Below are 27,141 nucleotides of genomic sequence, written 5' to 3'. Positions count from 1 at the left end.
ATCCTCATCATTCAGCTTTATTTTCTGGGACCGATGCTCACATGCAGTCATGAAAGGGGAGGGTGAAGCACCGCTCGCTGCCCATCCCCCTCCTTCATCCTGGCTGCTACATCCACTGCTGCAGAGAGGACCCATGATGGTGTCGCCCTCCCTCTCTCTGCCCCCACCACCTCTACCAATGCCGTCCCAGCTTCACCTCAGCCAAACAGAGCGCAGGTGTCGCCTGCCTTTGCCTACTGGGAAACATGCACGAGTGTTTACGTTGTTCTGGAAAAGACGATTCACTCGACACTGGCGGCCTGCACGTGCCTGCCTTTAGTTTTACAAACTGGGTTATGTAATTGCCAGTTACAAGGCCTAAATAATTCAATAATGCACAACAGGCACGAATATTTGACCTGTGTAGCCGTATTGTGTAATGTTGTAGATGCACAGATGATATAATTTCTATCAAATGTCAGTCTCATGGACATATTACAGAAACATCTTATCATAAGCACGACTACCAGTGATGCAGTGTGTAAAAATGCAGGTCTGGGCTCACACGAACACTAATTCTCACAAATCTGATCTAACTGCACAGCGGGGCTGGCCAATAATTCAGTATTATCAGTGGAATCTTATCATGACAACATGATCATGCAATGTTATTGGTTTACACAATTCTATTGTTAAAATCAATGATTTCAAGCAAACTAACTAAAAACTAAAATGAGTCAATAAAGTGTTTGGGTTTTTTTGTGGCAACACAGTTCCACTGTCATAAAGCCTACTTTTATACATAATGTGATATGATATTTTCAACCCCACTAAACAGCTTAGCTCGATATACCACCACTCACAACAATGCTACATTATATCTGTTATATAATATCAAATCGTACTATTGGATTCAAAGTGAATTTACATTTTTGTGTTCAACTCTTGCTTCATGTGGGAGGCCAAAACACCTCTATCATATCATAGCAGAGAAACACTGTAACTCTGCATGACTGAGGAGGTGGATGTGTATCAGCGTGTGTGTGTGTGTGTGTGTGTGTGATGGGGTGGGTTGGGGGTTGGGGCCAAAACATTTGCAGCAGGACACATGACACCACTGGTCCTGATATGATTTAAGAAATGCAGATATTCAGCAATCTTGTGACACGTTACTACAGAGCCAGCGCGTGGATCTCTGTCGTGAAATGTGAAACCGAATCAATAAACTGAACAACAGATGAAGCAAATGGAGCAGATCCTGCACCACGGGCAGGGCACGTTACCAAAAAAAAAAAAAAATGCAGAGAACGTGACAGAAAACATCAAGTGACGTATTAGACACCCGGCTCCGCATTAAGGGGTCTCTACGAGTCTTCACTTTGCTGTGCAGGCCTGTCTGACATTATCACGACCGCCGACACTTGCACCCAGTTGACCCTGCTGAGGGGAGTCGAGCTGCGCCTCTGTGTGTAGGCCTGCATCAGACCACAGGCCGACGCTGCTGGAGCATCAGCCGAAATAAATGAGTCTGAATCACAAAGTCAGATGCTGTGCAGGCGAGTCCACGGCGTCCTAATGATGCAGGATTACACGGGCTGGGTTTGATCGGTGGCGCACCGCCAGTAAAGGGCACGATGGAGACGAAAGGGCACTCACTGGTCGTATCTTATGTAGCCTACAGATAATGCGGAATTCCTTGCGTAGCGGCCTTTTTTTTTTCTTTTTTTTTTAAAAGGCAACTTTCTCGCCTTGGACACAATCCGCCATTAATGTGTAGCGGAGCTGACAGCAGTTTGATTCAGCTCTGACGCGCTCCGGGTGGGAAAGGGTGCTTTACGCAACCGATTCATGCTCCATCAGAGGGGTGAGGCACTGCTGAAGCCAGGGAATCCCACGGATGGAGGGTGTTCATCTCCTGGCACTTTATAATAGCAGTGCGTTAGATCATTAGCTGTGATTAGCTGGCCGGGGCGTGAGAAGCGAGTGTCTGCAGCATCTTATAAAAACACTATTCCGGTTCGCGTTGCAGCTCCAAAGCAGCGCAGATCATCCCTGAAATAAACGCTGATTGAGGCTCGAAGGGCGTATGTGGGTTACATTTGCCTCCGGGCTTTCTGCATCTGGAGGAGGATGCCTACATTTCCTATCAGTGGGCTAGTCGCCGCTTGATACTGCCACTCTCAGGTCTCCGCCGCTTGAAATACAATTGCGCATCCGCACCGCAGGAGCCTGGTGAGACAAACCAGTCTCTGCAGGATATCCACAGCTCCCTCACTACACGGCCCGCGGTTTGCAATAGGATACAATGGAACACCAACAGCACCACCTTCATCACCATCATCACCATCATCATCATCATCATCATCCAGATGCACTAGCTGACATCCGCATCCTGAAAAAAAAACCCACACAAAAACACAACCGCATTTGCGCGCACTGCGCAGCGTCGCATCTCTCCAAATTAAGAGCAGAACAATGAAAAAGGAATCTTACTTTCGCCGACCACCGCCTTTAATCCGATAGGTGCCATGATGCTGCGGAGTGTTGGACCGAGTGTTCACCCTCTGCTTCCTCTCCCTCTCTCTCTCTCTCTCTCTCTCTCTCTCTCCTCTCTGTGTTCACCTCACATCGCTGCGGAGGAGCCTCCAGTAGGAGACGTCACCACGTATCCTTCCGCATCAACCCCTCATTGGTGGTGTTGGAGGTTCAGCTACAACTGCGACTTATTAGCTTGAAAACAACTTCTTACTACAACCTTATGCTTGCTCTTAAGTCCCTCGTTGATCTTTATTTAGATATATTTCACAGCAGAAACACGCCACTCAGTTGCTGTCTACATGTAATAGAGAAGGCCTATGGAAATACCAGAGATGAAGAACCACAGCTAGAGCCGTGTAGTCCTTCTGTTGTGTTCGGTTTAAATGGTTAACTGTTTAATGGGTGGAGATTATCGGGCTGCAATTATGGATTCTTTTCTGACTGACCAACTATTTGATAACTGCAGTTGTTGCTGATGTTGACAGACTCATTTATGGACAAACTGCTTCCGCACCAGTGGCGATCATTGCTGCTACTGTATGAATTACTCCATTTGCTTAATAGGAACCCCGGGAAGACAAGCTGTTGCCAAGGCAACAAGCCAACTAAACAACAAACTCCTAACTGGCTTTCACACTCGAATGAGGCATTGAGCAGTGAGAATATTGCACATGTCCTTCCATTAAAAGGTTGAATTATTTCACATCTGCTCTGTGAGCATTGTTTATTGTCTTAAAAGAGGTGTAGCGACTGATTGGCTTTCACAGGGTGTACGTGACACAGCCCAGAAACAAAGTGTCCACAAGGGGGCAGCATGGATCTTTCCGCAGCGAAACGCAAACACCGTGCATCATGGAGAGCTGCTTCTCTCACAGTGAAAAAACTCTCTCAAGTTCAGTACTTGTATTGGAATTAATTAAATTCATAATAATAAACTATTTCAAAATAAGTCACATTGTTAGGGGTGATCTTTACATCCAGGTTGGTGTTATACGTTTCATAGCCTACAAGTTTAACGCCAAATAAAGTCGGGCTGCACCCAAACACAACACGAACATAGGCTACTCAGTGAATATTGAACATGTTGCGACTCTATAAAGCTCCTGGATCTGGCCACACCCTTGGCAGGGCCGACTGAACACGTTGGACCAGTGATGACTCCCAGAGGGTGTGTCCTGCCACTGTGAACCAGACCAGTGTTCATGTTCACCTCCTCCAGCTCCTCACCGGCGGGGGAGTAGTAACGTCGCCTCACAGCAGCAGCAGCAGCAGCGCCGGAGCCGTGCGCCTCTCAGGGGAGGGAAAGTGAAGCACTTTCCCAGCGGATCTGCTCGGATATTTGAGACGGCTGGAAATATCGCCAAAAAACTACCCCCCCCCCCACCCCCCTACTACCAGCTCGGACACTTGCAGGATCTGTGAGGCTCTCCTGTAACCATGGGGGACGTGGTTTCCTCTCACCTGGATGAGAACAGGCGGGAGATGATTACAGGTAAGAGAGGAGGGCCCGAGCTGCAGCTTGAGGACGAATGGAGACCAGGTCCTGAGGAGTTGTCTAGTTTGTAACAGCTTCACTGAGTTTGTATAACCTCAAGTTACACCACCTATTACAGATTTCATGACTTGGTTTTCTATAAGATTATTTTCTTGCTCAATTTCATTCTGTGTGTGTTGTTAAAACACGTTCAGCTGAACTCATTCTAGGACACGGCTTCTCACTCATATCAGTGCATTGTTGCTCTGCTCTACTCGCTGCAGGCCTGTTTCTCAGGGATAATAAGTAGGTTTCCCCAAAGGGGAGCGTGTTTGTATAAGTTTGGGACTGACTGCTATTTAAGTCTCAGATTGCTCCAGCCAGCCTCCCACTGTGAACTGTCTGTGAGATCATTTCAACAAGGCATGGGAGCAGAGGGAAGCGGAGGAGATGCCTTCTTGGAATTAGAAGACTGTCATTGCTAAAGGGAGTTTGGCCCAACACAGCTCAGGAATAAAAGGAAGAAGACTTGCTTGTTTTTATTTTTGAGTCCCCCCCCAGACTTGTCCTTTGCAGAAACTGTTGTTTTAGCCTCAGTTAGGATGTTCCTTCAGGATTGTAATTGTGTTTGTGTGCGTATGCTGGCAGGCGTACTCGCATGAAGAAACCACTTCTGGAAACCAGAGATTATGTTCTTGAGGTCCAGACACTCTGTTTGTTGTTGCAGCTTTTTTTTTTTTTTTTTTTCATGAACCAGACAGAGAAATACTCTCAGAAACAGTTTAAAGCTGCCATCTTTGAGTTTTTGGACTGTTGGAGAAAAAGAAGCAATTTGAAGAAATACTTGTGATGGCCATTTCTCATAACCTACTTCACATTTTACAGACTAAAACAATTAATTCATTATCAAAAAAAAACAAAAACAAAACAAAGTATCTATATTTGATGTCATCCTCACTCTAAAAATCAAAGAACATGCAGCCTGTCAGATTCAGAATAAGCTGAAAAGATGCCGTAAACAAACATGAAAGGTGTATTCTTGACCTCAGGATCAGTTTGTGTGACAAAATAATCTCATCTCAAAAGGTCCAATTTACTAACTGTTTGGGAGCTTCCACTGCACCTCGCATTCTTCATCAGTGAATGGAGCTGGCTCAGGTGTCATCACGTGACCCAAGTGTTGCTAACGGCAAAGGGTGTCTATTTGGGAAGTCTAATTATGATTAAAAAATAAAAAAAAAACACCTTTGAAGCTAGATTACAGAATATAGTGCAATATTTTTTATACACATGAAGAGAAGAGTCAGAGTCAGAGGAGGGGGGGGGGAGCAGAAGACAACGAGTGAAGCTGCAGAAGTAAAGCAGGTAGAAACATGTCATGTCGAGATTAATAGCTGAAACTGCCGTCTGTCTCTCACACACTGCCTCGTCTCAACCCCCCCTTTTTGTAGATCTTTTGCTCTCATCGAGGCATCTTTCCAAGCACTTTACAAAGCACAACAGGTGACATGCCTTTTAAAGCACTTTGAATCACGAGTGAACATTAGTGTACCTAGCTCTCATTTGTCCAGGTCTGTCTTTGGAATGGGTGTGCGCTTTGCGTGTGTGTGAGTGAAGACTACTCAGCATTTCTGCCATGGGAGTCTTGTTTGGAGTGTGTTCCTCCCAAAAAAAACAAGGTGACTTCTTCATCCTCGCTGCCCAAGCACATTCTCACGAAATGATCTCCTCCCTCATGAGCCCACACAACAACGCAGACGCAATATGCACGCACACAACACAGACAGTACAAAAGCAAAATCATAGCTGTGTGGTCACGCACACAGTTCATTCCATAATTGCTTTTACGCTTAAGAGAGACGAGACTATGTGCTTGTTTCTCTACGGGCTAATGATGTTAAATTCAGCCACAATGAAGAGTTGCGGTTGCTTCTCAAATATGTCACAGAACCAGAATAAAAGCAAAAGCAGGGAGTGAACGATGCAGACCAGGTTATGTCAACACCACATCAGTCGTGCATTTTACTGGTTAATAACAAATAATGTTTCTGAAGAGATGATGATTTAATGCCTTTCAAAGCTGTTTGGCTAAAATGCTAATGGGGAAACACTCCACACAGCTGCTTCAATACAGACTGATCTCAGTTTTCCTGTCAGATGCTGTGCAGTTTGTGTGACTGGGACCCTGCTTGCTAGAAGTGCTATTGGACTACAGGGATATATAGTACTCAAGTGAAACCACCATAACACCACAAAGAGCCGGATAGAACCCCAACACAGCGGTACACACTCCATACAACTAGTCTGAAATGACAGGGGTAAACACGCCTAGGACCCCACCTTTGCCTGCCGCCCAGCTGACAGTGCACCCGACCCCAAAACCTATCTATTGTACAATTTCCCCGGGGATCAATTCAGTATTTCTGATTCTGATTCTGATTCTATCCACCCACAGAGTTTCTTGAGGGGAGTGGGATTGGGAGTAATGGCCTGCCCGTTCTGAACCTGAGAGGTGCTGTGTTATTGGACTGATGTGCTAGTCATGGATTGGCCACAACAGAATATTGGAGCTAAGATGATTCACACGTGTACTTCGTAGCAGAAGATCTCAGGCCAAAGATCGATGATCGACTTTGTGGTCATATCATCAGACCCATCATCAGAATCTGCTTCCATTCGAACATGTGAGAGTGTAGGTATGATTGTGTGCGCTGGTAACAACATCTACATCTCTTACTATTGATCTACTGCTAGTTATTAGTCTATTCAGAACACAGAATTGACTGTGGAAGGATGAAACAAGGGCTCAAGACGATGGCAAGAATCTGGGATTGAGTGAACAGCGGGGTTATAAACTCAATTACTTCAGGTATTTGTGAGTCAGTGTGGGGGGCATTGTTGGGGCGTCTGATGACTCGGTCAGTTTTCTCTGTGGTTCTTGTATGACAATATGACAAGAGCAACAGGAAATAACTAGCAAATGATGAAGTGGATGGAGGGATTTAACTGAACATTTTGGCATGCCTACACAGGTTGAAACAGAGGATTGAGTGTGATTTATGATGTGGTCTTTGTTCCCAAATTCCAATTTCCAAGTGCTCAAAAGGCTGTCCGTGTACAGCTATCCAGTCTGCTGACTTTGGCAAAGCAAGACAACCAGTGGAAAGTACCGACTCTCTGCACGTTTGGAATCGAAGCCCCCTTAGCCAGCACATACTTGGTGGACATTTACACTGAGTGTTATCTGATTTGCAATTTAAAAAAGTGGCAAATTATTTGAAGCCAGAAATCGGACAAATACGGAGCTCCCCAAGTCCTACAAAAAAGTATTAAGGTTTACTAAACAGTGGATTCAGGAGGAGTCTTTGTTTCAGCTTTCTCACAATCTTCCTTCATATTTCCTCCAACCTGTCCACCCATCTCCCCCTGGTATGACTCAGTGTTTTTAATAAGTCTGTGTGTCCCTGTCCCCTCTCCCCTGTCTCCTCCACATTCTCTCTGTGTCTATCCTGTCCTGTCAGCTCTTTCCTTCCTGCTCTCCCACTGCAGGCCGGCTCCCTCTTTCCTGTGTTGTTCCCTCCATAAACAGATCATAGTCAACACTGTCTGCTGCTGACTGAGCCAAACACACCGATCGGCTCGCAAACTGACTCTTTTTTCCAGCACTGAAACGTGGGAAAGGCTCACGTCCCCTCCTGCAGGCTCTTGGACTATTTATTAGGATGCTGCTTGTAGACAGTTGTGGAAAAGAAATGCTGAGTCAAGCTGTGGAAAGGATCTATATGCGATACAGGAAAACACTGATTCAAATGAATCGATACCCATAGTGAGACTCCAGTGAGACTCGCAATTATTTCATTATCCGTTTAGTTTATTGTGTCTGGAAATAATGAGATTGTCACAATTTCCACGTCTTTGTCCGACCAACAGTCCACAACCCAAACATATTTGATTTATAATGATAATCATTTTGAGGCTCAGGCTAAATTTGGCTGGAAATAAGTATAAAGTGATAAGTAAAACATCTAGAACATTTCTATTTGATTGAATGGTGCCGCCATAAAAACATGGAGGGCCTGAATATGTAAGTAGGTCTAAAAAGCTTGAGAATATTGAGAAAGCGGTCATGAAAATGTACAAATTTCTGCCAAGCAGTAATTACATTCAAACAACTTTTAACGGCAGTTATATTCTAACTATGCAAAAGCTTTCCATCCCGAAAGTTCCACCAATGACAGAGCGGTGCCAGACAGCCAGGATATACAATTAACTGTGCTGATAATACATGTTAGGCGTCTCTTTGAGCGCTGCACAAGAGTCACTATGTTTTCTGTCTGAAAGGCCCACTTTAAATGTTATCATATGCCGCTTTTCATAAAGAGCTGATAGATGCACTGAAGGTTGAGGCTTCTCTGACATGGCGAGATAGTACGGCTTCACTGGAGAATTGCAGCTCCCCACATACACTCAGCTAATAGCAAAGAAATTGAAATGGCAATACCGACTAGTTTGCCAAAAATAGAGTTAGAATAAAATCACCCTCAGAGATTCATGTAGAAATCAGCCAAGACTTTTCTCAAGTCTGTCTGAAATTAATTGTTGATCTGTTCTCGACTTTGTTTGAACCAAAATGATTTTTTCCCATTTAATGTAAGCTTTCTTCATTAGTGTTTCACTGCAGGGGGGGTTTAAATCTGAAATGTTTACCTTTTGATACAGATGCCCTCCATTGTAATAAAACTATAAGACATAAGAGGGAATTTTTCACTCTACTGGAGGCTTCAATAAAAGTGCTATTGAAAATGAATAGTGTAATATGTTTGTGTGGTATGGATGTTTCCTGATCTCGTGTCTGCGTGTCCTCCTGCAGCTCGGACCAGAGATGTGATGAAGGAGTTCAGTGATGTGTATGAGCAGCAGTACGCGGTCGCTCTCTTCAACAGCGTCCGCTTTGAGATAGAAGGAGGGGGAGGAACGCAGTCACAGCTGCTTCACAGAAAGGCAAGTGCATATTATGGTAACACTGTATTCCCCAAAGTAATTGCTGCACAGCAACATTGCTACAACAAAGTCCAACGGGGCAACAAACGGTCAGAAAATCAGAAGGGCTGTAAACAAATAAACAATTTATCCAGATTATCTAAACCACTTTATTTGGATTTATTTCTTGACCCATCTGACAGTTTTTAGCAATGTCGCCATGTTTCCAGATCTAAGCACTCAAATTGGTGAGTACAATGTTATAATTACTGATAGGAGCTATGGCCAAAATATGAAAAAATAACAAATTATCATTAAACTTCAGTTACCAAAAGTGTCTGTCTTCCTGTCCTACAGGAATTGTGTTTTTTTGTTTTTTTTTTACCCCTGATGTCATTGCAAATTTAACAATTTAAAAATGTGGTTCCAGTGATCAAAATTAGCATTATAATTTAACTCATTTGAATTTCTCCAGCTTCCTCTTTGAAATCGAAGAGGGACAAATTCAAACCGTTGTTTGTCGCTAAACGATTTGTGCACACCATACACTTGCATCAATGTAGTCTTTGTTAGGCAAACAGAGCTCGAAGTTATATATGATGCATGAATGAGCTCATTCTTTAGGGTCTATGTACCAACACATTACCTAACAAGCGAGCCCTCTGCTCTACCACTCTATAGTTTTTGTATTCTCCTCATCTTTTTGGTTGAAGAGGAAGTGGAGCACATTTCACACATGAACAGAGGTGCTGTTTGGAATTCTCTTATGGCAGCTCATCTACTCTTCTCTGTGTACAGGACAGCTGCTTGTGTGCTTAATGCCATGATGTAAACAAATCCCTCACAAACATACGCACACAAGAAACTATGGCTCCGTTTTTCAAATCTGCTGATTTGTCTTGGTTTACTTCGATGATTTAAAAACATTGGACTAAAAATATACAATAATATGAAAACCGCACTGAAATTTGTATTATGAATACACCATTTGCACCACAACTGTTTAAACTGATTACATCACCTCACTTAACATTGGGAGGGATCATCCCTTTCTTTCTGATGTGACCCTGTCACTCATGCACACAAAAGCCACAGATCATTTGCGGTTTTCCTGCAAGCAAACAGCAGCAAATCTGTTTTCTAACACGAGCACCTCTATGTTTCCTCTCCCTTCTGTCGCCTTCGTTATTTCCTTCCTCTCTCAGCAGTCGCAGTATTATTTGATGTAAGACAGGAAATCTGAAAACAAAGTGGGTGGTGTGTATGCTTGTGTAAACACTTGACAAAAATCGCCATCCCCACATATTTGGAAACACCAATTAAGCCTCAGGTCTCCTGCAGAGTTAAAGTGATCTGACTGAGACAATTAATGAATTGTGAGAGCAATGAAACCTACATTTTTATGAAAGATCTAATTAACACAAGTAGTACACACCTATTGTGCTTTGTATCACAAGATGCATTGTGCTTTAGTGCTAAGTGTCTCTGTGATTTTTCAGGACCCTCTGGCAGGCCGGTCCATCTTCTCAGGCAGTCTGTTTCAGTATCTGGAGGAGAATCGGAAGTGGAGGAATCGCTTTGTATCTGTGCCAAACAGCTACACCATCAGACTCTATGAGAGCAAAACAGTGAGTGCACTTCTCCCTCGACTAAACAGCGGTTTGATTCTGTGATTTGAGCACTTTCGCGTTGAAACAGTTTGCTGCGTTTGTCACCTCTCGAATAGGCACACGAGCGGGGCCTTCACCCGAAAGCAACCATCAACTGCGCTGGGTACAAGGCCCTGACGTCAATGGAGGAATACATGGAGCTGATTAATAGCAGCCTGCCAGGTAGGAAAAGGGCAAAGAAAAGAATCAATGACAATAAATGACAAAACAGAGTATAGTCTGTCTGCACTTGTTTTACTTATAACATACATAAGTTGACTTTTGGCAGGCCATTAATGCCATGTTATTGTTTATTGACTATTGTTTTGAAAAAATATGGGCAGAATAACTTTCTGTGCATTTATTTTTGTGTGATTTTCTTGTTCTTCTTTCTTTTCTATGTTTTTTGTTACACTTCAGTACATGTCTCTTTTTCACCCAAATGTATCAGAGTCAGTTTTTTTTTGGCCATGATGGTGAGCAAAATCATCAATTCAAAGTAAAGACTGAAAATGTTGATTTAATTTATTCAAATCAACAGATATTTTACAGAACTTATCTTTACATATTTATGCATATATATGCATCTGCTTGTTTTGTTTTCTTCCTTATTGTCTCTAAAGCGCTTTCTAATTCTTGTACCTTCTCATTCTCGTTCTGCCATGTGACTTGTAGGTATCAAGGCCAAAGTGGGCACTAATCCGTTTATCAAGTGTGTGACCCAGTTCCCCCTCATCCTGTGGCACCCGCATGCCCGCCACCACTACTTCTGTGTGATGACAGAGAAGGAGCAGAAGAAGTGGCACGCTGTGCTGCAGGACTGCGTCAGACACAGTAACAATGGTAACAATACACACTGTACACAAGTACACAATGGCTTCACTAGCAAATCCTCTCCAATTTGACTGGAAAAAAAGCTTTTCATTGATTATAAAAATTCTGATTATTTATTGAAAATTGTGATGAGATCACGAGATAAATGGATAAATTCAGTTGTCCAGAGCTTACTGGACATGAACACCATTTGTCTTCCTCTCTCTGTGCTCCACCCTGAGTGCGTCTCTCTGCCTCTCTACCTTTGTTGGCGGTCCAGATGAGGGTGTGTGTCAGTGTGTGTGTGTGTGTGTGTCACAGTGTGCAGCCTTTACATGCCATCTGAGTGAGCCATTTGTACGTTTTGTAAATACGAGATGCTGCAGGAATGATGTGTATTTGTTCGTTTGTTTTTTATAATTGGTCTTGGTTACAGTGTGACATGTTGTCATTGGCTCAGAGCTACAAATGTTACAAAATTCACGGCCCGGATAGATGATCTGCGTCCCTCAAACAGTGGGCGGGGACTTTGTTTACTCAACGTTACAGAGAACTTATATTTGAGACAGGCTTATATTTCTAATTTCTCCTGTTTCATATTTAACCATATTTAGTGAGAAACGTACTGTTTTTTAATTACCTGTTTCTGCCATTATTGCTATCTTTTATTAGTGAATTGATGGTATTTTGGAGGATACTGCGGTGCATTTTGCAGATGTTTGACTTTTCAGGGTGGAGAACTACTCTTGATCTGCTATTAAGGTCTCCGTGATTGCATGACTCATGTCTCATTGTGTTGAGACATAGAAGGCAGAGACATGCCGGAGGATGCGCAAACATAATGTAGTTCACATTTTTTTGTCATGTCGTCATACTGTATCTCTTGGCTTGGAAAGACAACTTGGGCTTTGTGTAGAAGGATCTAAAGTGCTATAAATGATTGACCTGCTTCCAAACCTTGTTTACCGCATGGCGTGTTGACTGCAAAGTATACACTAAGTTTTAATTGGCGGATATATTTTAATTTAAACTTTGAAAGTGACATTTTTGTGGTTATGTGCGTGCATGCACGTGCATGTGAGTGCGTGATCTCACATTCAGTGTGCTTTATTTAGACTTGAGACAAAGAGAATTAGAATGAGCGGGAAGCTTGGGGAAGCTGAGATAAAAATACAAAACTACAGAGATTCAGCGATAAACAAATGGCTGCTGCAGTGAACATGATTGGGCTTGTTTGGATCCTACTGGCTGCAAAGACAGGTGGTGTTGACGGGGATTGTAGATCGTGCACAGATTATTTATAAAAGGTTCTCACACAAATTATGAATTCATGACCATATCTATAAAGGTTTTATTTACCAAACACTCACAGATAATGTTGACATTTACTGTTACCAATTTTCTTTTACAGGAATCTTTGAATCTAAGATACACATAATGACATATTATTGTAAATAAATCCACATCATTACATTTGCTATAGACAACTTTACATTATGGGACCTAAATACATCTTCTCTACATTATTGATCAATCTACAATGATTATTATGACTTGAAAGATATTAACCATATCTGGTCAATACATTATTTTAGCCAAAGTTCCGTCAAACAGATTATTTTATTTAACTGTGGGGAATAATACATGCTTCAGTAACTTAATACTGACTATAAGACATTTTGGCAACAGCTAACATCCACATTCTTAAGTACATGGATGATTTGACCCACAAAGAAAATACTTTATCTTAGCTGACCCTATTTTTCAAGCACAAACATACACAAGTATGTGGTTTTACATACCCATGAGCGTGCACACATAATGATAATTTTGTTTGAGTTGTTTGAGCTTTTAGGCCTCTGCAGATTTTCTCGTGTGAAAGTTAATGTATGGCTAAATTATCTGTAAATGTGATTCTTAGGATGGAACATCACGTGCTCATTGTAATCATCAAGTCAGCTAAATCAAATCACTCAGCACCTAAATGGTAAATGTGGTTCCCACTGTAAGTTAAAGCCAAAACAATCCAGTACCATGAATAAATACAACGAAACTTCATCTGGAATGAAACAACACACCGGCTCTAAGTTCATCACCAGGCTGACAGAGTTGCTCAACCTGATTCAACCTTGTTTTGCACTTAGCCAAATATTACGGCAACCAACTGTGTTGCATTTAAAGCCTTCTGCTTGAGCACACATGCTAACAGCTGTCATAAGTAATAGTTTGAAAACATCCAATGCAAGCCCAAAAGTTTTCATTTCTTCAGTTTAGGAAAGTTTTGGTCTGAACCGGCCGAGGGGCAAATGAATTAGAAACCAAACACCAACTTTAGTGCGCACACATTGTGACTGTAAAACAAAATCAGCCTCTGTCTGTATCCAGTCTAGCTCTCCCTTTACTTCCCAACACTACCTGTTCGGGCGTGCTCAGTAAACGTAAGAGTCCCTGCCATACATTCCAGCTGTGAGGCTGGGCTCCAGGAATATGTTGTAAGGAACAGAGTGGGTTGCTGTTTTACTGTCACCATGGCTGGTGTCAGTGTGGATTGGCATTCATGTTTTTGGCCTGTGCTGACACGCCCAGTCTCACCTCTGTCATGCTGGTGTTTTGAGGAAAACCAGAACCGGTAAAAGACTTTTCCAGGGGGTGATAAATGGTTTTTACAGCCAGAATGAGTTTATTTTATTCACTGGACTCATACACACACACACACACACACACACACACACACACATACATACACATTTACACTAGCTGTACATGCCACCATTTCCAACAGGGCAGATTTAAAGATTTTGGAAATAACACTTTTTTAATATTAAATCATTAAAAGCAATTTTATCTGGATGTAGGAAGCATCAGAGGCTTTGCACCCAAGGGAGAAATTACCACTGAATTCACTTCTGAATCATACGGAGCATGTCAGTTATAGAAAATGCTGCAGTGCCCATAAAGAGTAACCTGCTGGCAGCACAGAAGCTTCATGCAAAGCAGTCCTTCAGCTGAACACTGACACTATTCAGCTGGCTTTGATAAGTAAGAACCACAAGTTAAATGTTTAAACCGACACACTGAAGGTCTATTTGAAACACTTCTTGTTGTTTTATCCTTAGTAGCTCTCCAATAAAACGATCAGCTGCTGCTTTGCATCACCTTAACAGGAGGATTTGCAAAGCACCCTGTTAATCAGCTCAGTTAACATTTGACCTCAGCGCACTATTCTGCACAACACGAAGCTGCAGCCAATCTGATTGGTCTGAAAAAGCTCGGCTTTCAGTGGATTCACAGTCATCTACTGCACTGCACCGGGAATATTTGCTGCTTATAATTTTATATCATTGATCATTTAACATCTTTTGATTTTGAAATGTTGGTCAGGAAAAACAAATAATATGAGGACATCATCTTGGGCTCTCGAAATGTATAATTCTTTTGACCTTTTTTCACAATTCATCAATTAATTTTAAAAAACAAATCCACAGATTCATCGATGATAAAATAATCATCAGTTTCAGCCCTTATGATGGATACTTGACCAGCAGTCAGTAGAGCAGCAGTCAGGCTGATGCTGCACTGCATTAGTATTACAAAGACTGCTCTGAGCTGCTGCTAGGCCACTAGAGGACCATCAATCACAGCCAACTCTCCACCCCCACAGCCTTTAAAACCAGTCACCAGCCCTCTGCTCTGAGCCACAGACCTCAGACTAATTCCACGCAGCAAGAAGAGACCTGCGATGGGCACATTCAAAGGACGAAAGCCCATTTCAACCCAGGTTTATGGCTTGTCAGTAACAGAGCAGCATGCTTCTCAGCATGCTATATGACTCAAAATCCTGACATTCATGTACTCGATGGCGTTGTTACCAGAGTATATACTAATAAACCAATACAGGGTGTCCTGCATTCACTCATTTGCTGCTACTGGAGGCAAGAATCTACTAAAATCGCATGTTAGGACTTATTCCGTCATGTGTTTGTGATGTCTGCGGCTGATGGTGTGTTTCAATGAGTGTTTATTGTACTGTGGGTTTGGCTGGTTCCATAGGGCTGCACCATATGGGGAAATCCTTCTCATGCATGTCGATAGGAGCAGCAGCAGTGTGAGGGTCTGAAAGAACCTGCTACAAGGAGAAGGCAGGTGGCCTGAAGTCTAAATCAGACCATATTTTACATCCAAATGCTTAAATGGTTCTTAAAATGTCAAATATATTTAACTCAGAGAGAAATACACACACACATTTGTGGATGTGAAGGCCTGGGAACTCATCCATGGCTGCTGCTAAAATCCCACCAACCAGAGTGTGGTGAATAAGGCAGGGAGGGAAATGCCTCAAATAAAAAGACCGTGGTAAGTGCTGCCACATGTTCTATTTATACACAACGCGCGCACACACACACACACGCACACACACACACACACACACACACATAGTGCAGGGAAACTGTAATCTGTTCCTTGATCTAGCTTGGAGACCCATGGAGAATGTGTAGTGGTTTACAGGCCTGGCAAATCGTCAAAAAATATTTTCCCTTTTCATCATCAAGAGGAAATTTCTCTTCAAGTGAGCAAAAGGCTGAGAATGTAGAAGAAATCACTTCAGGCATTTCACACTGGTGATCTGGCCATAGTTTGTGCCCTAAAAGTGTTGTTCAGATTACTGATTAATTCTTAGTAACACTGTGCAACCTTGTAATGTAGAGAGTGAAAACCAAACAGCACCCACCAAGACTGAATGCTGTAGCCCAATGGCTCTCAGCCACCAGGCCACAAGTAAACAATATGATTATGAAAAAGTTGAATAATACTTATTTACTATTACTATTTATTTTATTTTATTGTAGGGGCTCTAATTAGTATTACTTGATATTGGCACAGTCTGTGTTTGCTGCATCTTTTCTCTTTGCTCCCTGTCGCGCCCACAACAACAGTAAGCCAGCAGTCACCATCACCCACTTAGCTACTTGAGCCACATGTGCTGTGTTCCTATTACCGGTGCAACTAGCTAGCTAACATGAGTAAAAAACAAATGTATCAAGAGTTTAAGAGAACTTGAATGTTTGCTTTAAGCTTTAAAAGGAGAAGATAGGACGGCCCGTGGTGCAGCCAAGGCTAAAGTGTAAGCTAAACCAGCAGCATGCTGGTTTTGGCAGAGAAAGTAAAATTCCTTTTCCATTAGGATTCAGCTATCTGAAACCATCCAAATAGACAGACACTTCACCTCAGACACTTTTCTATGCATTTGACCTGATGGCTGGTCACTTGCCGATATGGCAGCTGTCTGCCGCTATTTTCCCACTGCGCCTCTAACTTCCAGTGTCCAGTGAATTCTCATGGAAACTTGTGCCAAAACAAGCTAACATGTCGACCCTCAGCCTGTCAGCAAAGAGTTAGTGAGCTGAGAGCAAAGACAGCTTCCTGTCTGGCTCTGTCCCCCCCCCCCCCCCCTCACTCCTTGGTCACTTCCTGTCTTTGTCAGCCTCCTCTGAGTCACAGACTCACAGCCACAGACAAAACAACTCGACAGACACTGTCATCATAAACAGCCTGTTGTTAATGTAATGTTTCACCATTGAAACTGTACAGCACTTGATGTAAGTATTTAGGCCCAATGACAAGCTGAAGCAGATAGGTAAGCTTTTTAAAAAAAGGTATAAAAGGTATAAATGATGGTTAACAACATTCTAATAAGGGCTGGGTTGAAAAACAGACGATCTATCCTTTAATTACACATTTGTGCGTCAGAAGGACTGACTCTTGTGGACCAAAGGAGAAAATGCAACTGAGGCATCAGTCACTTTTGTTCAAAGGAGGAACTGCTCTGAAGGACAAACTTCTAATTATAGGGATGTTTTATTCCATACACCTGTTTACACTCTTTTGTGAGGGATGTTATGACTTTCAGCACTCAGTGTCCCTCAGTGCTGTGGCCTTGAGAGAGGCAGCTCTTCAGCTAGTGATGCATTTTCACCACTTAAATACAACCACATGATAAGAACCAACTTCCTAAAAACACACGCATGTTGCAGAGGGCTTTGAGAGCTGCTTCTATTGTTATTTCATCTGGGAGGGGCAGGAGCCATAGCAACCGCATGAAAATCTGTCCTCCAACAAGCCAACATCTTCCTGTTTTGAGGGATGACACAGCTGTGTGTGATAGGGGCGTGTGCACGTGTTGTCCTCCACTCCAGCAACTGTTACTGAATATACCGCTGGCCAAAATTACACTTTCAGTCCGTTTCACAGAAGTGATTCAGATGTTGTGGAAACGGTTGTTGGTGTGGTAATCTGCAAAAGCCAATGAAATGTCTACACGCTTGTTCATCTCATACCAAGTACACATCCATTAGTCATTGCAGAGCATTCTGAGACCTGACTTCAACACAAAGAAATCATGCAATGCAACAAAAAAAAAAAGAAGCATCTCGCAATCTTGCTACTAAGATAATTTCAGCCCCTTTTAAAAGAGGGGAGAAGAAGTCTTGTTTCTCTAATGTTACCAAGCATCTGCTCTTTCCTGCCCCCAACAGGTCTGTCAGAGGACTGCACTGTTCAGACACCAGCCTTCACTGACACTGTGAGACTTCACAGACAAGCCAAAGGACACTACGGGACCTGGGATATGATGTGCGGAGAGCCCCCACAGGTCAGGATATCAGATTAATCACAATACAGCTGCGTCCTAATTTCTGAGGTTGGATCCTCTGAAGTCTGCTTTTCCAGATCTAAAAACTGGTCCACAAGGCCCGTCCCATTTTATAGAAGTTAAACATACTGTAAACTGGGGTATCATGAAATTTGTCCTTTTTTCCCCACTGGTACAGTATCTACACATTGCTGATTGTTTGATGCCAACTTCCAGGTGATACACTTGGATATGTTTGACATTACGTATTGAGGAGGAGCACTTGAATGCACCATTAGTTTTAGACTACGTCATTTTGGGAGGTTCAGCCCTGCCTGCAAGTTCTCAGAAAAAGCCACCTTTGTGGCTGATACACATGGCCTGATACAATTTATGCTTTCCTCTTGGGAGGTGGATCAACACAGAGGATATTGTGTTTTAAATAGCCTGTTTGCTACAGTTGAGATTTTCAGGAACAATTTGCAAACAGGCCCTGTCCAAAGTTCAGGTCAGGGCCAGAGCCATCTATTGAGAGGCCACAATGATGGATGATGTGCATTGGTCGAAAAAGATTTTTCACAGGCAGGGCAGCTTTCCAGAGAAAAGCTCTTTCTCAGTGAATACAGGGAAACACCCCATCTACATCATAAATACACACCCCGTCCTCACACTGCAGTACAAGAATGCACCTACACAAGACCTTCAAAGAGACTGTTAGCAACAAGACCCCACCCCTCAACACACCAGCATTCACAAGGACATACACTCACCTATACACACACACACACTGTTGATTGGGGTCTCCCCTCTGAATGAGTCCCTTTCAGCCTCCTGCTAGTGCTTCATAGCCGCTCTGTGTGTTTGTGGCAGTCACTGTTTCTTCATTAATCTCCATGTTTCCTGACTGTATCCAAGTTTCTCTCCAGCACATTACAGTATTTACTAAGCTAGATTTTAAAGCTACAATGGCAAATATATTTTATATGTATACAAATTAAAATGTGATATAGCCAAAAGTTAAAATCAACTCCGCTTTAAAAAAGGGACGTGTTGTTACTGGTTAGATCTGAACACAAGTATCAGGAGTTCTTTGTCCAGCTCATTGGCAGGTACATAAGACTATAAAGAGTAATACAGAGGAATCCTCTGTACCTGACAAAGAGCGAAATATCCGACATTCACAGAAGCTGAACATTAGCTGCAGATGACCATCAGTACCGTACTTAGATATGAGCTTCATGAATTGAGCAGAGAAAACAATAAAACAAGAGCCCAGCTGTTTGAATGTAATTGATGGTAAAAACAAGCCGTCACATTTAACACATTGCTTGGAGCGAAAATAATTCTGTAATGTTTACCTGAAGGAGGCAACAGTGATGTTTACATTTCTGCTCTGATCCAATAAGAAACGCCCTAAAACAAAAACCAACAAGACCAAATCAGCCCATTCATAATACTCCAACATGAGTGTTATTCATGTTTAAACACTATTCAGAGCATGAAAGCATCACAATGCAACCGCCAAACAATAACCACAAGACAAAATAGCTGTGTCGCCACAAGAAGCAATCCACAAGCAATGCCAATGGGAAAACAGCACAGAGGAAGATGGCAGCAACATGTGAGCAGAAGTGAACAGCCAGACATGAAACACAAGCAAATAGGCATTTTTCCATGGAAGACATTTTGACATGTAGGAAAATCACAGGTGTAATAATAATTAAATGAAAGATGGCTGAATTCCATTTTGCTGCTTTGGTGTCAGGGTCTTGGTACTGTGCATGCTGGCGTAATGTTATTGCCAAACTGCCCTGGCTTGCAGGGACACTTGAATAGAACTGAGCCTCTTTTTATATATATATATATATATATATATATAAAAAGTTTTCCTTTTTATAATAAGTAAGTAAATAAGTAGATTGCATGTATGTATGATGCAGATTTTGACTAAGCTTTTGTATCCAGACAGATGTTAAAAGTGTCACTAAATAATTAAAGTATGCTGATACCGGAGCGAGGTCACGCAAGTCACAGCCACCAATGCAACAACAATACGGAGAACAGCATTTAAGAAGTACCATTTAAATTATTATTAGAGTTATTTCAGACAAATAAGCTTTAAGACAAACAAGCTACAATATACCTGTTGTTTGTCAGGCCGGTCTCTGTTCCTCTGTGTGGAAAAACCACCCTGCTTTTGTCACAGCCATTCATTACGCAGCAACATGTTTCACCAAATATTTAGTCTAGCTCAGTTAAAACCTTGTGGAGGTGCTGAGCCACTGCAACCAGCTTTCCTGTCTGTCTGTATCCAGCTGTGTGTCATCTCAATCGCCCCACTGTATCCATGTAACCACTAAGGAAAGAGAGGCTGCACTTTTTTAAGGTTTAGTTTGGTTTTTCTTTGGGTGGAGGATATTTGTTGTTGTGCTAAAAGGACCATTAGGTCAATCCAATACAGTGCAGTGCAGTAGGAACCTTGTGCAAGGACAATCCAGGCAGGATTTCTTTCATTTCTTTTTTATTTATTTACACATATAAATACTCTAAATATAAAAATACATATTGAAAGTGTGTATGTTGTGTGTGTACAGATTCTAGCTAATCTGGTGATGGAGACCCTCCACCCAGAGCTGAGAAACGTGATTGGTCCTCGTTTGAAGGGGAAGATGCAGCAGAGGCAGAGGAACTGGATGTTGGTGAGTTCCTATCAGTGCACGCTGCAGACTCAAACAAGTCCGAACCAATCATGTTTTTGAATGGCTCCCTCCTCCTCCAGATCTCTGATGCAGTGTACAGACAGGTGTTGTCTCAGACCACCGGCCAGTATGAAGCGCTGGTTGAAGCCTGCGAGGCCCAGAGAGTTCCTCTGGACGCCAGACTGAGAACCGACATGGACCAGATCATCACGTCTAAAGAACACATCAGCAGCAAGATACGAGGTGATCAAAGATCTACACGCAACAGACTTTTCTCTTTCCTTCATAATCAGTTGCATTTGACAAATGAACAGAGAATGTTTAGGGTGTAAACACAAGGCAGTCCATGATGCATTTTGTTCTAAATGTTGAATCTTTTTGGCCAAATAACGCACCTTTTGCACTGTCCAGCAGTCTGCGGTCAGCAAAGTGTTCCCACCATTAGGTCGGGATGAGTGATCAGTCATCACAGATGCACAACTATATTTGCTTTTAATCCCCACCCCACTTTCTTGTCACAGGAAGCCCTCATTTTTCACATCTAGGCCTATGGTTTGAATGTGCTTTAAAAGTTTATTTTATATAAAACCATTATGTCAAAAGCATTTAAATGACTATATTTCATTGTGAAGCATGTCCTAACTACACATTGAAAAGGCAAAAAAACGAATCTACAGTACAGTATCACAGCTGTAGATACCTGTAGCGAGTAAGAGAGGTGTAGGGACTCCACATGAACACACAGACAGACCCAGCGAGTAAATTCAGAGCAATGGTTAGGAAGGAAGAAGACAGAAAGAAATGCTGACATATTGTTTTTTTACCACCTCCGTGGTACCACCTTCCTTCACACGTCCAACATGCTATGCAAAAAGGACTAGGTCTACTTGGTGCTGCTCCCTGTGCCGTGTAACATGATCTTTCCGACCTCAAGTGCACGCTTCATTGTTCGCTTGCTGTTTGCCTCATTGAGATGTAGCTGTGGTTTCTCTGGTCCAGGGATTATTGGCACAGCAAAGCGATCGGTCTGGTCACTGAATAACGCCACACTGCTCAAGTTTCCGACGAGTTTGTTTGGACATTTGGCACTAGCAGAGCCTTTCCTCTGCAACCAAACCTCTCTCCATATCTGACATTTTCCAGCTCTTGTCGTACTCTCTGCACTTTCTCCTCGCAGCTTTTGGTTTGAATTTAAGTCGGTTGTTATCTGTCACTCGCTCACGCTGGCTTCTACAGCACCAGAGCATCCACCCTTTGAGCGGTGAGCTTGACAGCTTTCTATTCAAAAGTTAACTTGGCACAGGCTGCTCTTTTTTTTTCACGTGTACTGTTTCCCATTGAGCTAAAGTGGCAGAACTGCATTCCATCACCTGCACTGTAAGGGCCGATTTCTGACTTTATCCTACAGATAAGGCTCGAAACTACAAGTCAACTGAACAACACCATGCAGGTTCAGGTTACATGAGGGTCATGCAGACGTCTTTTTCGCAGAGTTGTAATCCTAGCCGTGAATTATATTTTGTTGGTCTCTTTTAGCACGGGTCACAATGCCAGCAATTGGGTGTATCTTAGAGAATGAAAGCTGCAGGGCTTCCATTGAAATTGCACAAGTGTGTTTACTTAAATGTCATCGCATACCAACCATTTCAACTTGGTATTAAACAATACTCTTCCTGTGACGTCACACCCATGCCTTTATTTTTCTTCTTTGACTGACTCCTTATCATCATCTGTAGTGTTACTTGTTTACAAGCTGCTTTTTCTTCTTCCTTCCACTCTGCATGTGTCGCTGCCGGTGTGCAGCTCTGGTGTTGCCCAAGGCGGAGCAACTCCTACGGACCAGCGTCCAGCCCTACATCAGCTCCATCCTGGAGGCCCTGATGGATCCCACAAGCCGAGGTTTCTCCGAGGTCAGGGAAGTTTTCTTCAGGGAGCTGGTGGAGATCAGCAAGAACTCCCTCAACGGAGGGGGCAAAGACAAACTGGGAGACGTGAGTCATGTTCTGCTGGCTGCAAATATGTCTTTCCTTTTCTTTCCGAACAATTAATATAAGGTTCATCTCCAGCAACACAAGTCTACACAAGTTTGATAACCGAGGTAATATAGAGGGAAAACCGGAGGTATTTGGCCACCAGGGAGAGAATAATTCCACAACAAGCTGTCAGACACACATGTATTATCCTGATATATTATCACCTTATAAGGTTATAGCTAATGTGTCAACAAACAGGTGAAGCTGATAACAGCTGTCTGCTGCTGCTGGTGGAAACAGGGCAGATGAAAGCGGTGAGCCTGAACCACGTAGTAAATATGCTATAAAATCATAATTCTCTGTGGGGTTGTCACTATGACCCTCTTTCACATTACACATTTGATTCAGTGTTAATATAAAGACATTTGATTGATGCAGCTTCAACAGACACTTGCCCATTACTTCATCGGCTGTACTCAAAAAATAAAAAAAACAAGCCATTTGATTCCCACATCCCATGCTGCTTTTTTTTTTTTCCACACAAAACTGCTTCACATGATCACAGAATCACATCACAGACAAAAACAACAAAAGACTGATGACTTACTCAGCTCTGATTGGGTTATACTAATTACTAACTAAAGATAAGTCTTAAGGTTAAGGCGTTAATGTGTGAATGTGAGTGTAGCCTGACGTTTGGTTATAGTAACATTATCAGAGTGCATGTGTGTTTGTGGAAGCCTAGGCCATCTTAGTGCTAGTCTTTAATTAGAAGTCAGTGAGGAGTGTCCTCATCTGCCCTCAGTGACTGATCTTGAACAATCAACCTTTTTCTCTGCTTTGGTCTTAATTCTACCGTTGTGACGCTTCTACCGCCTGGATCACCGTTACCCTCCTCTCTCTGTCTTCCCCTCAGCACATGGAGAGGCTGTCCATGCTCGCCTTCCACCCGGTGAAGATGCAGAGCTGCTACGAGAAGGTGGAACAGCTCAATCTGGAGGGGCTGCAGCAGAGGTTTGACGTCTCCAACCCCTCGGTGTTCGTCAGCAGGGCTCAGATCCTCATGAGGGAGGTAACGTGCTCTTCTCTGATATAATACAAAGAATCAGCATGTACCAAAGCTGTGTCAGGATGCCTGGAAACACTCCCTAATTCCTTGTATGACAACACACACCAGCAACCCGCCCTGCCTGCGGTGAAGTCTCTACTTACACCTGCTGGTCAAATAGAGTATGACAGTTTGTAAAGATGAACGGTGTGAGCTGAATCTAAGCCGAGGTTTAGGCATCATCAGTCTGTTTCATGTGCTACTGTATAACTAATTTTGTTTTTTAAATGTGACAGCAAATGGACAATGCAGTGTACACATTTGAGCAGCTGCTCAACCAGTCTTTAGAGGCCCAGGGAGACGACGACACATGCAAGAACATCCAGCGATGCCAGGACAGGGTTCTCAAGGTGAAATAGGACAAATTAGAAACCTAGAAGTAATTTAGTAGACAAACTGAGATGGATGAAAGGACAAGGTCGTAAAGTAAAATCTAATGTTTTCACTATTTTAGCTACAGCACATTATAGAATAAAGAATAGAACAGAAATTTAGGATCATGTGTTTCTGGTCTTCAGAAATATGATTATGACAGCAGCACGGTGCGCAAGAAGTTCTTCAGAGAGGCTCTGCTGCAGATCATCATCCCATACATGCTGCAGCAGCTCTCGCCATCCTGCTCACCTGTGAGTAGCACCCAACACAGCCTCACATCACACTGTCATTTTTCACTCTCTTTGAATAGCATGCAGTACAGTACACCACATCTCATTATGGTGTTGTGACTCTTTCAACCTATTTAAGGCTGAATTTTAGCCCAAGTACAAATTGTGGAAAGAATGGTATATGTCAGTGACTTACTATAGAGCTTACAGGACCCATTGAGCCCGTCCCACAACAAACTGGTGCCAAAATTCACAAGAGAAAGTATAGCTACTGAGAACAGCAGTACAAGAAACATAGAGGCATGTGAAGAGAAAATCAGAGCAAAAAGAACATAATAAAACATGAACTGCTGATTTCAAGACACCTTTGTTTATAATTAGAAACACGAAATGCAACAAGTTGTTAACTGACATGTAGGTAAATGTATTGACTGCTGGAAGCTTTATGAAGCTCATCTCTGCCCCCCTCATCCCCAGGAGCTGCCTCGCTTCAAAGAGCTCATCTTTGAGGACTTCTCCCGTTTCCTGCTGGTGGAAAATATGTTCGAGGAGGTGGTGCTGCAGACCGTCTCCAAGGACATCATGATGGGTGAGGGCCAAAAAACCACAAGATTTAGAAATGGTTGTTGCCATGGCAATAGTAGTGGTAGTTAGCAGTACATTATCTAACAGTGACTGATGTTCTTGTTTTTTTTCCTCTGTCCAGCTGTGAAGGAGGCAGCTGTCCAGAGGAGACACAATCTCTACAGGGACAGCATCATTCTGACCAACAGCGACCCCAACCTGCACCTGCTCGAAGAATCCCCTTCGGTGGACTGGGCTTCTAAATTTGGGGGCGATGGGCTGGAGGACTCTGTCGATGGTGGCGGTATTGAAGGAGGGGGTTCTGGGAAAAGACGCAGGCAGGTGGTGTCCATGATCCAGTTGGACGGGCTGCCTCTGCCCTATGAGTCCTGCCAAGAGGTCCCAGGTGTGGAGCTTATCCCCGAGGAGGAGGGCGAGATGTCTGAGGACAAAGAGGAGGATGAGGAGGACCTGCCTGAGGATCCCAAGTCTCCTGACAGCGTGAATGAAATCAGAGACCTGATTAATCCAGTGGTGGAGGTGCTGCTGCCTGTGTCAAAGGAGAGCCGGAGCGACATGACCAACGGGACGGAGCAGACCACAGGCACCATCACCATGGAGGACGGGGTGCAGGAGGATGTGACACATGTCACCACCGTGGTGGAGGACGTCCCCAGGAAGTCTCCACGCAACAAGTCGTCCCCGCAGACAATTCTCCAACAGCTGGTAGGAAGCAAGACGCAGGAAGCCGACAAGGGGCGTCAGGAGGACGCAGCCATCAAGAACGCTGTCGAGGAAACGGAGGCAACGGCACAGGAAGATGACAGTGAACGGATTTCCGAGGTCTCTGCAGCAGAATCAGATTACGAGTCGTCACCACTGCCAGCGCTGGTCACAAACTCCAGCTCGCGCGGCGACAGCGGCTTCCAGTCACCGACCAATGAGGGGCTGGGCGAAGGTGAGCCTCAGCCAATCACAGACAGTCTGAACAGAGAGGACAAAATTATCGACCCAGTAGAAGTGGAAGTGGTTGTGGTGTAGGAAGAGAAGTGGACCGAATAAGGATTGTTTTCAAAGGTTTCATTCAAAGCGTTGCCTTTTCTTTGTTGTTATTCATATTGCACACTCCAAAACCAACGCTCCGCTCCTCCCCGACTTTTTAATTTTTTAAGACATTTCTTTGGTGACTGGTTCGTCTCTACGCAGCTTGGTGGATCTCAATGCAAGTTTTCTTCTTCTGTTGTGTATGACACTGAATTCAACATATCTGATGCATGTAAGTAAGGCTCCTTGCGGTTATGCTTCGACAACAGGCCAGGGTCCATTACAAGGATCAGGGATTTGAAAGTGATCATCCACTTTTTTTAAACTTACAAAATAAGGGAGTTTGTTTTCAACAGTAATGTCTGTAAACACAGCAGGAAATAAGGCCTCTATTTTGTCAACATACGTCACATTTATACTGTCAAATAAATTGCAGATAGTGCCTTTAACTGTACTGCAGGTGAATGGATCCCTCTTTAATGAGCACAGCCTCTACCTGGGCAGCAGGGGGTGCTGCAATCAACCTTTAGATGTGGGTTTGGGGGTTTATATGTGTATTTTAACTATTCTTTGAAATACTGGTATCTATTTTTGTACATTTTTTAAATAAGTAGTTTGTTTACTTTGAGAGGAGCTTCTCCTGTATTCACAAATGGCCTTTATGTTTCAACACTAGATATTTTAGTACAACCTGTCAGGAATGATTTACACCTCCACTGTTATTTGATGAGTACGCTGTTTTAAATGTTTTGACAACTGTGCAACAAAACCACCAAAACTCACTGTGTTTTGTCTCTTTGCCGGTGACTGTAGATGACTACAGGAAATAACGGCTCCTCAACTTGTAGGATTTTTGATGAACTTGTAATCAGAGGAAGCTCTCTTCGTGATTATGAGGGAGATTCTTAATGTTGGCTTCTGATGATGTTTTTCTTTAAATATTTCTGGTACCCCCCCCCCCCCGCCCAACTTCTTTGTAAGAACATTGAATATAATTCAAAATAATATTCTAATATTTAAAATCAATCTTTTCTAATTTAATTCAAATGTTACAATCTGGGTGAAATGTTTTCTTTTAATTTTATGT

At 43.0% G+C, this 27,141-nt stretch overlaps 1 protein-coding gene across 2 annotated transcripts; it reads left to right on the top strand.

Moving 5' to 3' along the window:
• Nucleotides 1–1,041: 1,041 nt before the first annotated feature.
• niban2a (niban apoptosis regulator 2a) lies at nt 1,042–26,836 on the top strand. 2 transcript variants are annotated; one of them, XM_070924388.1, is made up of 14 exons: nt 1,042–1,057; nt 8,862–8,992; nt 10,471–10,599; nt 10,698–10,803; nt 11,296–11,463; nt 17,967–18,082; nt 20,656–20,760; nt 20,841–21,003; nt 22,564–22,751; nt 23,650–23,805; nt 24,078–24,191; nt 24,360–24,467; nt 24,924–25,035; nt 25,153–26,836. In XM_070924388.1, the coding sequence occupies exons 1-14, from the start codon at nt 1,042–1,044 to the stop codon at nt 26,049–26,051; spliced, it is 2,511 nt and encodes an 836-aa protein (XP_070780489.1). In that variant the 3' UTR covers nt 26,052–26,836. The 2 variants fall into 2 exon arrangements, with proteins under 2 accessions (XP_070780489.1, XP_070780488.1); XM_070924387.1 differs by lacking the exon at nt 1,042–1,057 and adding an exon at nt 3,773–4,009.
• Nucleotides 26,837–27,141: the final 305 nt, after the last annotated feature.

This window comes from Enoplosus armatus, chromosome 18 (assembly GCF_043641665.1).
Source record: "Enoplosus armatus isolate fEnoArm2 chromosome 18, fEnoArm2.hap1, whole genome shotgun sequence".
In the NCBI taxonomy this organism is placed as follows: Eukaryota; Metazoa; Chordata; class Actinopteri; order Centrarchiformes; family Enoplosidae; genus Enoplosus; species Enoplosus armatus.
The sequence above is the reverse complement of the archived record's forward strand: the minus strand, read 5'-3'. Positions and strand labels throughout refer to the sequence as shown.